The sequence below is a fragment of the Artemia franciscana genome, chromosome 3 (genome assembly GCF_032884065.1).
Source record: "Artemia franciscana chromosome 3, ASM3288406v1, whole genome shotgun sequence".
NCBI classification, from domain to species: domain Eukaryota; kingdom Metazoa; phylum Arthropoda; class Branchiopoda; order Anostraca; family Artemiidae; genus Artemia; species Artemia franciscana.
Window position 1 is genome coordinate 15,309,203 of NC_088865.1, and position 17,811 is coordinate 15,327,013.

The window sequence follows — 17,811 nt, forward strand, 5'->3', positions numbered from 1 at the left end:
ACATTTACGGTTACCCGTAGTTAAGAAAATTTGCATACATGCATGTCTCAGTGCCTACAGCTTCTGCACCTGCAGGTTTTCCCCATAACTGGCACTTTGAAGTCAAAAGTTTGTCTGGAAAACTCATTAAAAGCCATCTGAAGATATAGAAAGGTGACGGGTCTTCAGTGCCATCAACTCAAGTAAATTCATTTTTCACAGCGCTATGTACTACTTAGCCGCTATTCACTGAAGAAAATATTGAAAATATCTCTTCCACTTTTCCTGATGAGCAAATTGTAGAAACATTCGGATACGCGGTTTTCCAAGACCTTGAAAAGCTAAAAAGGAACTATGCTTCGTATCCACGTGAGCTGCCTGTCAAGCAACTGATCAAATATGCAGTATTTCTAGCTAAACCTGTGACGTCCATTATCAACCAATGCTTCAGAGAACAAAAGTTCCCACGATCCTGGAGGAAAGGTTACGTGCGGGATATTCCTACGGTAAAATACCCAAGATTCTGGAATGAGCTCCAATCCATACTAATAACCCAATCTAAACAAAGTGATCAAGAAATTCATGTGTCGCGAACTTTTATCGTAAATAAGTCCTTGCTTCGACCCGTACCAGTATGGGTGCCTCAAAGCTAGCAGTGCAACTCACTACTTAGAGCAGTTCTACCATCTAATTATTCAATGGCTAGACAAAGAGGTACCATATTTAATCTGCTTCTGGCCGACTATTGTAAGGCGCTCGACTTAATACGCCATCACAGCTTTACAGAATCTGAAACGGTTGGGCGATAGAAAGGCAACTCTACTACTAATAGCAGACTTCCTGAGGTACCGTTATCAGCGGGTGTATGCACATTTCCGGAAGAGCTTCCCTCTGAATGGGCGGCAATAATTAATGGCGCTCCAAAAGGCACTAAACTTTCTGTCCTTTTGTTTTTAGCCGTCATTTACTATGTTTCGTGTGACAACACTGACAAAAGATTCAAATTTGTCGATGATTTGTCTGTCCTGACGAACTATAGTTCCGCCAAGAGGTCTACAGTAATCCCTCACTTTGATAGTGATCTAAAGGCAAATTCAAAGAGCAGTGCAATTAAAATGGACATCAAATTAACGTTAATAAGACCAAAGTGATGCGCTTCAATCCTCTGAAAAAGACATTGCTTGCCCTGAACCCCGGTACGCTACTACCTACTACTTTAGCCATATTCCACCAATTGGGGTTTTCTATAAAGCAAATAATGCTCGCGTACACGTATTAAGTACGTCCTTTGCATGAATACGCATGCCCGATTTGGAAACTACAAGTACATAACATCGAGTGCCTCAATGACGAAATTTAAACAATGCAAAAACAAAAGGTCCTTAAAAATCAGCCTAGGAACCAAATATGTCAATTACGAATCTGCCCTTGAAGTTCTACAAACCCCAACCCTTAAGGAATACAAATAACAGCTGATGTGTAAGCTTGGGCCTTGCTGATGTGCCCTCGAGTAATAAATACCGTTCCCTACTACCCCTTACCGCTGAGTCAACCGAAGCATACACCACAAGAACAAGCTTGAACCATCGTACTGCTGAACTAATCGTTTCAGTAGTTTATTCGTTCCTATTTTTACTAGTGTGATAAATCATACTTGAAACTTACTATGCTGCAAAGGTAGCGTAAATTAGCTGCGGCACTAGCCGTAACTGGGAGTGTATTTAGCATTGCTGGGTACTTTATATAAAAGCAGTGCTCACAAATGACTGCAGAGTCCCTTGAAGTGCCAACATCTTTAAGTGATAAATTTTAAGTTATGTGGCTCTTTTTTTTATAAATCTATATTAATAAATTTTCACTTTAATCTCATAAACCTAAACGAAGAAAAAAGGAAAGATATAACTGCTAAGACAGCCGTTTTTAAGTAAAAAAAGGGCGTTCATGTTTTCGAGAAAAACAGAAAAAGAGAAACGGATTTCCGCTTTTTTTTTTCTTTGCCGTTTCACTATTTAATTGCAGTTTTTTTACCCCTTCTACTTTGACTCAAAACAGAAATTGTGTTGACCTCTATTGGACAAACAATACGAATTCAAGAAATCTGGGTAGACAACCGCTTTCTTATCGCAAGGTTTTTGGACATGTTCAAGAAAGCAATTGAGCGTTATAAATTAGACTCTCTGGGATTTTTACAAACTGATATTTGAGCTGATTTCTTGACAGCATTATTAATCTAGTCTAAGATTTTCTTTAAAACTAACAAAACAGCATGTCGAACGATAGGCATAAGAAAAAGTAAACATATATTTTTTTTCGTCTAAATTTTCTTTTAGAATTATGTTCTGATATAAATCGTATAGCGGGCTTACCAAAACGGCACATTCCCTATAGACAAAAAAAAAAAAAAAAAAAAAAAAGACAAAAAAAAAAAAAAAACAACAACAAAAAACAAGAAACTAACTTTGGAGACTATGTTGTTCACTCTTAAAGACCTGAAACAAACTGACGCTTGAGGTTTTTCTCTCTTAAGAGGTGTTTGGTACCCGTTAAATAACATTACATCTTCTTAGGCTAGAATATTAGCAATATAGAAAGAACATGCACAAGAAAAGCGATTATTTATCCTAATTCTGTGAAAACAAAATGGTGGCTTACCTGCTGGTCAATGATGCTGAACATCACTATCGGTTTTCGTCGTTTAACTGAGCGCTTCATAGACGGCGTATCAGGTACAGACTCTCGATAAAGAGGCTCTGACTCGAACTTCGATATTCTCTGACCCTGTTTATCTTCAATAAAAACGGACGAATCTCCACGAACAGATTCACTCGCTAGAAGTTTATAGTTAAACATTATGAGGTGTAAAAATTAAAACTTAGGTTTATTTAGGCATAGATATAGTTACGACAAAGCGGAGACTACTATACTGTCATAGGGACTATTTTCGTGACCAAATTACAAACTTTTCCGGTGCATTGAAGGTTTTTATTCTTCAATTAAGAATTTTGAGCAGCAAAATTTTACAGTTTAAAAATTAAGAATTAGGTGTACTCAGGCATAGATAGGGAGACTACTAAAATCTCATAGGGACTATCGTCGGGACCGAACTAAAACCTTTTCCTAAAATTATGTATACAAGTATGAATGTTTTTCTTACATTTCCCTACATTGTTTATACTAGAATTATGAATGTTTTGACAACAAAATATTAAAAATTAAGATTTAGGTAAGTTCACAGACATTGTAGAGAAATAATAGGCACTACTAAAATTTCATTGGGACTATTACTGGGACCAAGTTTCCCCCATCCCTCCCAAAAAATTTTTCGGACTCGTAAAAAGTAATAAAAACGCATATAAACAAATCTTAATGCATTCGTTTTTTTTTACAACCGCCCCCTTCACGAAAAAATTACCCCCCTCCCCCTCCGAACAAAGTCCTGGATATATGAATCCTGGTAATGTCAGCTAGCGGACAAAAAAGAAGTGAAAGTGATAGAGGCATATATTACGTCACGGACTTCAAGCCAGCGGTCTACAATGCTCAAAGAAAAGAAGAAAAACTAATCTTTTGAACTAACTTTAACTGAAAAGAAGAAAGACTGAATGGAACAAACCAAAAAACCAAGCCAGAATAAATTAAAGACTATTCACCAATTACATTAGGCAAAAACTCTATGCTTAGTGATTGACTTAGATTGTCTAATGACCTAATTTACATTAAAGGTGTAATCAAATGATCTTAATCTAAACTGAAGAAAATTTTTATTTAAATTCTTCAACTTTAAGTTATTGTAAATTGGGTTTGCCATTTGCTTCAATAATTAAAGTTGCCTCATCAAAAACAACTACATGATCCGTATTTTCAACATTGTAGAGAGCCAAAGCAGAGTCGATATCCGCATTTTTATTTTAAATTTCACATCATAGAAAAATTTGTATTCATGCCGTCTTTTCCCCGGGAGCCGGCGTTTACCCCCCTCTCCTCCTGGAATATTCTCCTCTATTTTACCCTTGGATAACTCCAGGATTTTTGTTAGAAGGCAAATTGAAATTTTTACTCTCCTGTTTAAGTCAAGGGCAATCGTATTACATTACCAATAGCAAAGACCCATTAGGGTTCAATGTATTAATGTTCGTCCGTTTACTTTATCCCCGAGGCACTTCATGTGGAAGGGGTGGTCGAATAAGCTTCGGAGGGGGCTTAGTCAAATGGAAATCGAAAGTTCTAGTGCCCTTTTCTAAGATTCAGCCTGCTTTTCAACCAAGTGTTACCGAATGAGTTGTTACTGACTACAGTGTCTAAAAGATATTCTTACTCTTGTTTAGCGATCCCTGTGTTTCAGCAGTTGTTTTGAAAGAATCTTTGGCTAAATGCAGAATTAGCTCTAAGGGAGAGACGATGAAAGGATGGAGGTACAAATTGATATGACTGAATGTTCCGCTATTATGATCCAGTGCTTAGATAAACGAAGTCATTAAAATGTTACAAGCCTCTTTTTTATTTGTATTCGGTACTTTTATAAGTAAATGGAAAATAATATGTATTAGATATGAGGAATGTGGCTGAATATGCAATTTAAATATGCAAGGCTGTTGGGTAACATTCTTAGGTTTAAATGTAAAAAAGAGATTAATGTAATTTTACTCCCAAATAGGTTGAATTTGATTATAGTTGAAATGAATAGGTTGAAATGGTAAATTTGATTTTTTTTTTTTTTTTTTTTTTTTATAAAATGGATGTCAGAAATCAGGCACTGCCCAATTGCTGAGGTATTACTCTAGGCACAAGATTACCATACGGATAAACTAGGCAATTAATTAAATTAATGAACCTCTAGATGAAGGGGCATTACCTTTATTAAGCCCAGGAAATCGGAATCATCAAAAAAATCTCATTAAAAAATACTTAAAAAGAACGCTCAACTAGTTTTGTAGCTACAGGCAACTCTAAAACACCAATTTTACCGCGTATTTCCTGGAGAGTACCTTATTTTACCAGTTTTACTTGCCGAGTTTCTATTTTACAGTAATTTCACAACACTAGGAGGGGGACAGAATTAACCTATAAGGTTTCTTCCAAATGGTCACAATATCAATTAATTTTTGCTTACTTTTGGACTTTAACAAGTTACACACTTAGAATCTCTTCGAAAGCAAGTTAAAATTGTATAGTTTCAAGTGAAATTTAATTTCTTTTTTTTTTGTGAGATTATCGATAAAAAGCACCAAAAAAGGCTAAAACATTATCATTGTAATAAATTTATTGAAAAAACTCACCATGGCTAACATCCTGTGTACTATCACTATAAATCCTAGATTTTCCTGACTTTTCCGTATTTATTCGGTCCCTTTCAGCCAATTTTTCTTGTAAAGCTTTCTCTTGGGGATCAACCCAAGTAAAAGCTGTCGACTGACTCTCTATACCCTCAGTTTCACCTGCAAGTATTAATAACAATGTTAACCTGAAGCTCACCAGAACTATGCTGCAAGTGATAAAAGAAAAAAAAACAAAAAAAAAAAAACAAAAAAAAACATATAATTAATTTCTAAGATCATACTGGCCATGAATGATAAAATGAAAGAAATAGTGAAGAGGAAAAACAAGGATAATTCCAGTCAGTGAAAAAACGAAGGATAAATATGCAGATATTTCGGTCGAGAGCTCGGCAAATCTGTCCTCAATGCACAAAATTAAAATAGGTCCTCTCCAAGCAACGTTGAAATAGAAACTAAAAAAACGCATCAAACAATGAATGGCTATTCAAACCCTGGAAGTCATTTCGTATAAAGCTTTTTTGAACACTAACGGCTTACCAGGTATGGTATTATGAGAACTAGGTTGTAAAATACTAGTTTGTGCATACATATTATATGAAGGATTTAAACCTGTCAGGCAAAATTTATCTGTATGGAGACATATTCAGGAAACATTTAAAATTTTATTCCAGTAATAAAGCCTCCTGAGTGTTTATCAGAGACTTTTCAATCAATCAATTGATATGAGAGAAAGAGCTTGAATAATCATGTCTCTCGAAAGAAATAAAAAAGAAATACTACTAATTATGCCCGATTTATTTTTTTCTTACCATGTTCTGTGCAAGTCAAGTGTATTCTAACCTGCAAAGGTTGCAATGTTATACAAAAACTGTTCATTTACACAAATATATAGATATTGAACATTCATTACATATAAAGGCAATACTAGTTTAAGTATAATTCATATTTGGAGCATAAATAAGGGAAAGGCCCATATCTTGAACCAAAGTTACCTAGCATGACATCCCTCTCACAGGTTCGAATCCAGCAAGTTTTGTCTGAAGTCCAAAGGCCCTCATCATGGATTCTATACACATATTTTCTTGTTATTCATGGAACATTTCTGTCTCCCAGATCTGTAAACTAGAAATAACACCACACTACCGTAGCGCGATATGTTGTGACTGACAAAACACTGCAAAAAAAGAAGTCCTACTCTTACCCCTCCCTCCATAATAAACAATGTGGCTGTAGTCTCAGATGGTAAAATTTTAATGAAGGTATATAACAAACTTAGTGAATCGTGGCGTCTCAAGTTGAAAATATATTATATTAGAACTTAGTTTTAGAGCGTATTTTTCAGATATAGACAAAGAAACCTTTCATTTCGTTCTTTTCTTAATCCAAAACCTAAGTTCCTTTTTGAATACCTGGTAAAAAAGAGATTAGAAGAAACAAAGAAAAACAAATTCTTTCAAAATCTAGCAGATTACAAAAAACTAAACCTCGATTTAAGATGAAGTTAAATTACAAAAAAAAAGATCAACACCATTTATTTACCTAAAAAAATTAAATAAATAAATAAAAAAAATGGCTCAACCAAGAAGGCTGGGGTTTGAACAACCACCACTCCTGAAAATGCGCTTATAATTTTGGATAACGAAGTTCCTTTCTTATTCCAAAACCAAAGTTTCTTTTTGAAGACCTCGTAAAAAAGAGATTAAAAGAAACAAAGAAATAATTCAAAATTTAGCAGATTAGAAAAAGCTGAACCCAAAATGGCTGAACCAAGGAAGGCTGGGGCTTGAGCCACCATCACTCCTCAAAATGGGCTTATACTGTTGAGTAACAAATGATCATAACAAAAACAACCCCCATCCCCCTTAAATCAATATCCTAGATATGGGCTTAGACTGAAGCAAGGGATTATTCGTAATAGCAAAATAAAAAAGTATTACAAATTGACAAGAGGGAGACTTTGAAGCTTTCTTATAATTAAAATTAATCAGATTTAAAAACTACAAGTACCATTCGCACCGCTAAATTAAACAGCAAGATCGATATAATTCCATTTTATTTTTGATTAACTAATTAAAATTGTTTCAATACAATTACATTATAATTTACAATGTAATGTATTTTGCAATATAATTTACAATTGAAATGCAATTTACAACAATCTCCATTTCATCTAAATACGATTTTAAGTTTGAGATTTGGATTTCCATTCAGAGAATTAAGCTTAGTTGAACAGAAACAAATATTTCTTGAAAAATAGTATATTCTTTAGTTTTTCATCAATTTTTATCAATTACAAAATAGTCAGGGCAACGTTAATCTGTCGAACCATGGCCAATAAAAAAAAAAAGCCTATTGCGTCCTTCCAGAAAAATTGTAATTTTATTTACGCACGAATGTAAAGAAAAACAAAGCAACTAATACTTTATGTAGCTTTTTTATAATCATCTTTAAGATTCTGCTAGACGGCGTTGGTTCTTTTTTGTCTCAGAGACGAAATTGGAGTTTCTTGAAACCAACCTTTTTCCTTTTCTAAGTCTGGCTCCTGGCTCTCTTCTACTACGCGTCGGGGAAGAGGCGGTAGAATCACCGGCAAAGGCTTTTGTGGCACAACTGCTGTTTCACTTGTCTGCTGTTTTATTGCACTGGAAGCCAACATTTGAGCGATTGCATCAAGATGATCATCAATATTGCTTTTTGGAACAGTGGACTGGGAAACAGTTGCATTTTCGGCATTGACACTCTACAAAGATTTAACCATTAGTGAGATCGTTATTACCTATTACAATTCCAAATTCTTATTTAGATATACTTCCAGTTTCTCAACAATTTACTTTTGGAGCAATTCTTTTTAAATCAAAATATGACATCAAAATATTACCGACATAATACCTCAATCAACTTCCCAATCCTAAGACTTACACAACTATAGCACCCGGCAAAAAAGAGCATCTACACTGACAAGAGTCGTACTGAGGGATCTAAATTCGCTCCCTTTGTGTCGATAGCTCAGTGATAGGATGCTCATAAGGATCTCATTGATAAATTTAGATCCATCCTACTGCTTGAAAAGAATGCTAAACTCTATTTAGTTTAAGATGATCGGTAATTTAGTGTTTATGAAATAAAATACAGTTTTTAGTAACCGTTGTTGCTGTCGTTTAAAAAGGTCTCTTGGTTATCTTCTAGCTGACTTGACTTTAATAAACAAGAAACGATATACATAGATCTTATACAAAGGAGACAGGGAGGCAACTCGTTTTGTCTCCTTTAACAATAAAGAGAGAGAGGAAAAAGGAAGGAATTACACCTCAATAACTCACACAGAGTAAATAGAGAGAGAGAGAGAGATAAGAAAAAAAAATCGACCCATGGAGACATTCAGTCCTCGCTATTATAGGCAGAAAGAACCATCTCTTTCAACTTCTTTTATATGTATAGAATAAGAATCTATAAAACTGAATTTTTATATTGAAATAAAAATTCTGGTCTAGCTGGCTGATTTTGTAGTACTATAATGTTTTTTTATCATTGTTTTTACACTACAGTATTCAAAAACCTTAAAAAATAAAACCAAAAGTTTGAAGCTTAGAAGAAATCGTACTTGGTTGAACAATCAAATATCTTTGAAAAGACATATAAGTATGAAAAACTTATCTGGAGGTATTTAAACGGAAATTTACAAGTGTTATAAATGTTACACCCTTGACTATCATGTAAAACTAGATCAATAAGGACAGCTAAAATAAATAGCATTGAAAAATTGTCTGAAGTAATGAAAATCAAAAATTAAGAGGTCAAAAATGGGGTTAGAAGATGAGCGACGGCGAGAATCAGAACGTGACAAAATTGAAAATGATAGTTATGAAAGTGAGAATCGCATCAAAACAAGAAAAAGGCACTGAACAAATGAAAGCGAGAATCACATTGAATTGTAAACAAACTTTTGAAATGATCTGTGGTTGAAAACTGTAAAAGACGTATATTTTTCTGTTAACTTCTTAAGAAATTAAGTCAGATTATGTATGAATTTAAACCGCTAAAGAAAAAGTCTTGAAAATTTTTGTCCAAGGTAAAGATGAAAAAATCCACAATGAAATCTACAATTGGAAAAAAAGTAACTATGATGACTGGCTACAAAAAATGATCCAAATAGGTCAGGACTATAAGAAAGAATCCATCTATAGAAACCTGCCGCGTTCCGGGGCCCGGTGGCTAAGCCACCCGTATATATATAGTCACGCCTGCCGATTGGTGGTTTTCAGATTCAATCCCTTATGGTGCAAGGAAAATTCACACTCGATACTGCGATAAAATATTTTTTTTTAGTAATGTTTTAATGTATAAATTAATAATAAATAAAACCTCAAAGAGTGATCTTTTACCCTTGGTTTAGAAACCTTCATTTTGGAAAAAAATTTATGTAAACGACGTCGTATTTATGTAAATAATTTTTTGCAATGACATCACATACTAACATAAGTCTGCACTCATGTTACATCCATGAATCAAGTTTCTCCGAAAAACTGCATTCAGTTTTTGTATAAACTGCAAAATAGTTATGATGTCTGAGCAACTATTTTAGTGTTTTAATTCAAACTACAAAAATACCACAGATCACTGTTCAACATTTCGTTTACAATCGAATGTGATTCTTGCTGTCGTTTATTCTATGCCTTTTTCTTTAGCTGGTAGGATTCTCACTTTCACCAGTCTTCTAATCACATTTATCTGTGCTTCATTTTCATCAATCAACCCCTTAAATTTTTTAAATTACCTTAAATTAGAATTAGCGCCTTTGTAAAATTACTTTTTTGTTTGTTTTTGGACCTTTAAGTTTTGTCTTGGCTTACATAAATATGCAAGAAAAAACGTATCGCCGAGACTTAATTTTTTTTAACAAAGGCATGGTAAGGGTTAATATCCAAAGAAATAAGGTTCAACAGTCTTAACTGGTGAGTCCATAACTCAGAGCAGTAAAAGCAGAACAATAAAACTTAAAAATAAAGGGAAAATAAGAACATATGAATAGCAGCAAAGTAAGTCAAATAAATTACCTTTCCCTCTTCTAATCGGGAGGATTTTGCACTTAAGCCAGGACTCATCTTACCCCGTTTGAAAGAAGAAACCGATTGAGAGGAAACTTGAAGAGACATATGTGGATTGTAGGTATGTGGAAATAAACTGGCATCAACAAGCTCATTGGCTGATATACATTCATCAATCCAAAAAGGCGAAACAAGTGGTATGTTCCATTCTTTTGCTTGTTTTACATCTTTATTCACACTTCTTCCCTAGAAATAGAAGAAAGCTTTATTTATAGTGGGTTCGAATGAACTGGCAAAACTATCTCTAATCATTACAAACGGTAGTGGAAAAAAGATGTATCGTCAAGAATCAAAATTATAGTAAAATGTAACAATAAGCCAGGTGACGGTAACGGTGTGTAAAAATGTAATGGTAAACCGTTAAATAATGTTTTACGGATTTAGAAAAAAACAAGAAGAGAAAATGATCAGCTAGACGCTTTTTATTGGGTTACAATAAAAAATAAACATTAGTATTTTAATACGCAAAAAAACAGTTTTTACGGTCTTCAAACTAGCGTATCTAAAATTATCATAAAGTCACAGACTTCAACTCTGACTGAAAATAAATGTGCCAAACTGAGAAAAACAAAAAGATAAGGAGCGTACTATGCACACATAATCAAGAAAAGTATAAAGAAATAAAAAAATAAAAAAGAAAGAAATATGAATAAAATATTCCTCAAAATAAATAGATTTCTTACAAAACTTTTCTTCAGCAAAACATGTTTAGTTGCATATAATTTCCTACAATCTCTTAGTGTAGTTCCTAGACTACTAGCCAAAAGTCATCAACGGCCATAAAAGGCGCAACTGCAGCTGTTGCAAGTATGCCCCCCCCCCATATCGTTGATTCTTTACTGACAAGGATTGTTAATTTGCAAGGATAAACAATAAAAACACAGCTTATTTTTATCATGAAAAGATCAAGTATGCGAACAAACCAGTTTTATTACTTTCCGAACTAGTGGAACTTTGCCATCATATAAGGTATCAAAGAGAAAAAGAGATATTACTTTCCTAGAATTCCACGGTACGAAGTTACACCGCGATACAAAGTTAGACCACGGTACACAGTTTGTGCACAAAAAAGAACAATATAATAATTTCTTAGAATTCTCAGACACAACTTTCGTTTCAATTTCATTGATTTAGGCATGTGAAGAATTTCCGTAAGCCAATCAAATTGTTCCTTAACCATCGCCAGAAAGAGACTTGAACTTTATACTGAATAAACACAGTAGAAAAAAACACGAAAGTTTCACAAGGGTAAAGAGAGAGGTAGAACTCAATGCATCTCCTTCGTCAAAACACAATGTGGAATTTTCAAAAAGAGAAAGAAGCAGAAGAGGCAAAAGTACCTGGAGATAGAAATATAACTCATAACTTATTGGAGTATCTCGCTTACATACGCTGAAAAAGATGTACTCTTTGAATTCTAGGAAGGCAATAGTTCCACCTTTTTGAAACTTGATTCGTTTCAATTTGAAAATTTATGGCAGTGAAAGGAACGATAAGTTGAATATTACTTGATTGGTTCTCTTGTTTTTAAGCCAATAGAAAGACCAAAAGTTTTGATTCACAATATTTTAACAAGTAAACTCCCTATTTCCCTGTGCGTGAACTAAGTAGCCATATGCTGGCCCCTGGCCGTACTTATCAGACAAATGACCTTCTAATTCTCTATATATAGTGATTTCAGCCGCGCTTTAAAGTCATTGCTTGGCTTTGCATTAATCAGTTCACAAGGGCAGAGGGTGATTTTCAAAGCTAGTAAATTGAGAATGAGGGTGATATTGGCCCATTCAATTCACCTTTCCCCTGACTGGCTGTCGTCCTACTGGCCTGCGAAAGAGGCGAGTTTGTTTTTTTGTATGTTTCATAGTACATCCATCATAAGCTCTAGTAGGAGATCAAGTTAAAGTTTCGGTCTGACAATCTGGTGAAAAAAAGTGAGAAATACCTTCTAAGCCTGCATTTGGTTATTTTCCAACCCATTTAGGTTGGGGAAGGAAGTTTTGGGGAAAGTTCTCAGGAGAGGCTGAAACGGGATATTAAATTTACCAATCTTGGTAGATATTCCCTATGCCCCATCAGAACTACGATATATCTATTCTTAAGAAAAACGGTTTTCTGTAAAAGATATGTTTTCTTGTTTTTCTTCATTGGTTGTATTAAAATCTGAAAAAAAACTTGGTACCTTGCTTATTTAAATGTTCAATTCGGACAACTTTTAATATTTCGTCCTACTTTTGCATCCTACGCTATGTGCCGGTAAGTTAGTTAGGGTTAATCAAAGTTTAAAATAAGTTTATTTCGATGAATTAGTTCATCAGCAACTAAGCTATGATTATTTGACTTTCTTATTAATAGCTTTCTATTAAAGAATGCTTGCCTCACGATGGAATTCCCGAAGGTTCCAGGAAATGAAAATATGCCAAGCCAAAGCAAAGTAATAATCCGAGATTTTCTTATCAACAATAACAAAAATATGGGGGGAGGAGGTAAAAAAATATAATATAGCTTATTTTTAACGTAAGATACACAAATCGGCCATTTTTATCGCTTCCTCAGTCAATTAATTTTTTCTATCAGAAGAAATATTTGATGAAGCCGGTATATGGCCTTTTCATCAATTCACTTACCTTTCATTGCAGCAGTTTATTGCAGAGTAAAATCAATATGGATCAGATCTGTTTCAGCACTAGCTCAGAAGTTTTAATACATAAGAATTATGCAAAAAAAAAAAAAAAAAAACGTTTAGCCGTAAAAATAGAGAACTAAAGCCCAAACAAACCAACAGTCGACAACAATCGCACCAGAAAAAGTAGTTAGTAACCCCCCTCCCCAAAATGTTTGACTCGTAAAAATAAAACAAAATGGAATATAAATAAATTTTTATACGCTTTCAGAAGTTTTTTTGTACCCCCTCCCATCCAAAAAATCCTGCATACGGCCCTACATGCAGATATATTCTGGAAACACACAATAATTAGCTAATAATAAAGCTTGAACTTGCCCTTTGAAACTTGCCAAAAAGAGGATTATTCTGAACGGTAAATAATGTGCCCGTTTTTTTTTTTTTTTTTTTTTTTTTTTTTTTTTTTTTTTTTTTTTTTTTTTTTTTTACAATTTGAGGCAGGTTTGGTAGCAGAATTTTGGGCAAAAAGAACGACGAAAAATATACAAAACTTTATTATTCTATTCTGAAAAACAAATAATTATACAGAAAAATATTTTAAACCATTTTTTTGTGCGTGTCTCAAGGATCTCGAAAACACATGTCGGGTGACATAGGTTGAAGCTGTATGTCATTCTTAAGTTAAAAAAAAAAAAAAAATTGAGTTGTTGAACTAAAACTGAAAGCAACCTATCCTAATTTTTTTTTTACCGTCATTTATTGTTTCGTCCATTTATTAGTAACTGAAAATCCAGGTTTACATCTGGCGTTATGGCTTATCTTAAAATAAATTAGTATCAATATGCTGCAATAAAAAAAATTTCAATTTGACATTGGATGAAGTATATTACAAAAAAAAAAAAAAAAAAAAAAAAAAAAACGAGAAAGAAAAATAGAAAAGCCTAGAAGGCAATAAAATTTCATACCTCGTATAAAACATAATTCACAGTTCGATCAAGGTTGAATCTCACAGTGCCACCCAGTTGGTCTATTTTCTTGTAAAGATCAGGAAGGGGAGTTGTCATCCATCCCGAAACATAAACACTCTTACCAAATAAGGGCAAACCAGTGTCTTCCTGTAAAATACATGATAAAAAAAAAAAAAAAAAAAAAAAAAAAAAAAAAAAAAAAAAAAAAAAAAAAAAATAGACTGGAAAATCGTTCGACAAAAGGTACAGCAAATTAAATTTTTTTTGCCTTCATTTATTTTCTTTAGATCAATAAAGTGACAAGTAATATTCATATAACCTTGTCAGCTGACCTTCTGAGATGATAACTGTTCTTTTTATAGTGAAAAGGAACATCAAAATAAAAACAGCCCCCCCCCCACATCTAGAGCCATCTTAGGTCAATTTATTCCCGACAGCCGCACTTTTCTAAGATTTTTCTTTTGCTTATTATTAAAACTGCTTTACGGATGCCTTTGAATTAAAAATTGAATTCACAATTTTATCGAATTTTATAAAGATGCATGGTTCTGTCAATTTCTACTTAAGGTTTATGTTATTTCTAAAGATTAGAGTTAGTGGCAAGCCTACAATTGTAAATTTCACCGAAGAGACTTATTCGCATTAGTGCAATTTTTTGGTCTCTTCGGCGCAACAAGTTTCTAGTCTCTTAATATAATAGTTTCTTACATAAACAGTATTCTTAATAAATATTATTTATATTCTTAACATTATACACTATAACATTCTTAACATTATAACATTCTTAACATTATACATTAAATAGTTTCTTAAGGCTCTTAGTCTCTTAAAACTAACTGAAGAGACCTATTCTCACATTATTGGATTCTTTAGTCTCAGATCTATCCACTCACTGATCCCGAATATGGTATTCCCTAAACTGTTTCTTAAAGAGTGATCAAAACTTAATTGAAAAATACGAGAGCTTTGTTTCGACGACTTTCAATCCATTTTCAAGTATTTTCCAAAGTAAACAAAGAAATGCATATTAAAAAACACAATTCACTAGATGAATAAAGCTAAATATCCAAAAAAAACATTTAGAACTTCTTGGTGTAAGATGTAATAGTAGCCTATAAATCTCCTTACTTCAAATAAAGCGTAATAACTAATTGGATTATTCTTATTAATTTAGCCTGATCAAAATTACAATGAATTAAGAAATGTAATTCTATATACACAAAAGCTGCCCTAAGGTTCAATCATAGTCTCGTGAATTTCCCCCGCTTTACAACTTCACCAAAATCCTTCTTTCTCATTATTCTTATTCAATTATTTTTATCAATAAAATTATACAAAATTCCCCCTCCCACACCCTTAAAACTACCGATCCTTTACATTCCCCTACAAAATGGAAATGACTTTTCCCATTACCCCCACAGATAGGTAAAAGTAAGGACCTATTTTTGAGTGACCCGACCTATTTACTTGCTTTTTTCTTCAACTACTGCTACTAACAAATCGCGGCAGCACCTAGACGCCTGAAGTCAAAACAGCTATAAACGCTCCTCCTCCATTCTAATCTATTCGAAACCTCCCTCTTTACACCCTCCCAGGAAGTTCCTATTTCTCTTAAATCTTCCTTTACGACATCCTCCCATCCCAACCATGGACGACCTGCTGTAGTGTAATAACCCGACAATCACACGTTTTCGATGCAGTATCTACAATAGTACCCAAAGATGTTGATTATTGCAATTGAACCGTTTGTTCTTTTCTGTTCTCTTATCTTATATAATTACTACTTTGTTATACATGTCTACTAGCAAAAACGTAGTAATCCAATTGACATTTTTTTTTCAAAAACAATGATTAACTTAACAGGTCTTTATCCAGTCATCCCATACTAAGGTGCATTTATTTCATATGAGCCAGAAAAGATCAGTTCCAATGTGTTTTCACTTGGATAAACAGTAGCTTTCACCAATCACCTCGAATTTTTTATCCTGCAAATCTCTGACAGATTCACAGACCTTCTTCAACTACTTATCTTTAAAGCATCAAAGAGAGCTTGTCAGGAAAGTGATCGTTTATCCTATTTCTAGCTCATAGACTACTTAATATAATTGTAAACATTAAAAATATAAACCTATAAAATATAAAAATATTATACATGAAATTAATTATAATTAATTACATAAAATAATTATATAATTATGCAATGATATAATAACATAAGTAAATGTATAATAGAAATACAAAAAAGTAATACAAAATATTATATATAATATAACAATTATATAATTGTGCAAAAATTAATTACGTATAAAAATAAATTCATACATAAATTAATAACATTAGAAAAAGTATAACAAATTGAAGCCATTTTGTTGAGCTACACGCTGCGATTTTCGAGACTTTTCTTTGTTTATGTCTTTCCTCTGAAACAAGCAATATTACGACAAGCCTGCAGCTGTAACTTACCCCAAAAGGACAATAAGCTTATATCATTGGATTCAATAGTGTCAGATCTACCAATTAACCGAGCCAGAATTACAAGATTGCTAAGGCTTTTTCTTGGGGGACGATCTAAACTTTATTGAAAGGTCATGGTTAATCTACCTTTCGATCAAATATACATAACATACTAAATATACAAAAACTTGGCAGAGAGACAAGCTCGTTTTGCACAAACAAAAACAAAAGAAGGAACTTGTTGTTTTTTCAACAAATTCGACCGATTTCCACCATATTTTCAATCTAAAAAACTATGTACACCCAGTTTCAAAATACAATTCGACAGGTGGATAGAGATGAATCTCAGCTATTGAATGATACAAAATACGTTGTCTTTCGTTGACAAATTAAACCATAAGAAAGCAGAAAAATAAGATACTGAAAATAACCCAAGGAATATAAACCTTAAATATTTGTTAAAAAAAAGGGAAGATACGATCATTATCTTGTAAAATTATGAAAGCAACAGAGATAAATAGCTCAACGGAGGTATAATTGTAAAGGACGTGGACCGTAAATTTTTAAAATTTCCCAATTCTAGCAAAAAAAAAAAAAAAAAAAAAAAAAAAAAAAAAAAAAAAAAAAAAAAAAAAAAAAAAAAAAAACTGTAATTACAATGGCCCCAAAGAAGAAGTTCTTAAACCATCTTCTAGCAGCTAAAAGTCAAAAACAATAACCGAAGGTAGTTTATCGATAACTATCGATTATATTTACAATTAATGATGTAAATTATATGATAAATACAACAAATGTTATTGATAAATTACACCAAATGATAGATATAATAGAAACAAGATAATATCACTAAAACTATAGCCTGTCAGTAACAGATAGGCTACATTAATTAATAATAATAATAGTAACAAAAAAGCCATATTAAATCAACAATAAGAAAAATATAAACTTTCCGGCCTTTATTAATTTAAAAACTAGTCGAAATTAGTTACATTCATCTAAATTCGACACTAATATGTATAAAAAGAGAGAGAAAAAAAGGGAATTCTTCAAAAATACCTTTTCTTTGTCATTCAACGAGAAGGGAATATGACCATGATACTTTTCCGCCTCTTTTAATCTACCGGCAAGTCGAAACGAGTGGTACCTATCTGCTTTCAACACCTGGTCCCTTAGTGACATTGGGGGTTTTGGAGTGAGCTGAAATCCGTGACCAGCAGGAGGATCTAGCGTTTCAGGAGTTTTGATTGCAGATGGATCAAAACCCCAATTGTTATGAGATCTAGGAGTGACAGGGGTCGTCTGGGGCTTATCAAGGATATCAAATATGTTTTCACCTAAAAAGAAATATTGAGTTAATTTCAAGTCAACCCTCATTCAACTTAACCCCAATTTAATTCAATCCTGCTGCA

General features: G+C 33.2%; 1 protein-coding gene across 1 annotated transcript in view; it reads right to left on the minus strand.

Moving 5' to 3' along the window:
• Nucleotides 1–17,811, minus strand: part of LOC136024932 (DNA topoisomerase 2-binding protein 1-like) — a 101,542-nt gene that overhangs the window by 16,540 nt on the left and 67,191 nt on the right. Inside the window, exons 14-19 of the mRNA XM_065700519.1 lie at nt 17,459–17,736; nt 13,946–14,095; nt 10,310–10,546; nt 7,773–7,995; nt 5,256–5,414; nt 2,632–2,807 (exon numbers count right to left, since the gene is read on the minus strand). Of these exons, the coding sequence (XP_065556591.1) occupies nt 2,632–2,807; nt 5,256–5,414; nt 7,773–7,995; nt 10,310–10,546; nt 13,946–14,095; nt 17,459–17,736 (1,223 nt within the window). The remainder of the gene's footprint in view (nt 1–2,631; nt 2,808–5,255; nt 5,415–7,772; nt 7,996–10,309; nt 10,547–13,945; nt 14,096–17,458; nt 17,737–17,811) is intronic.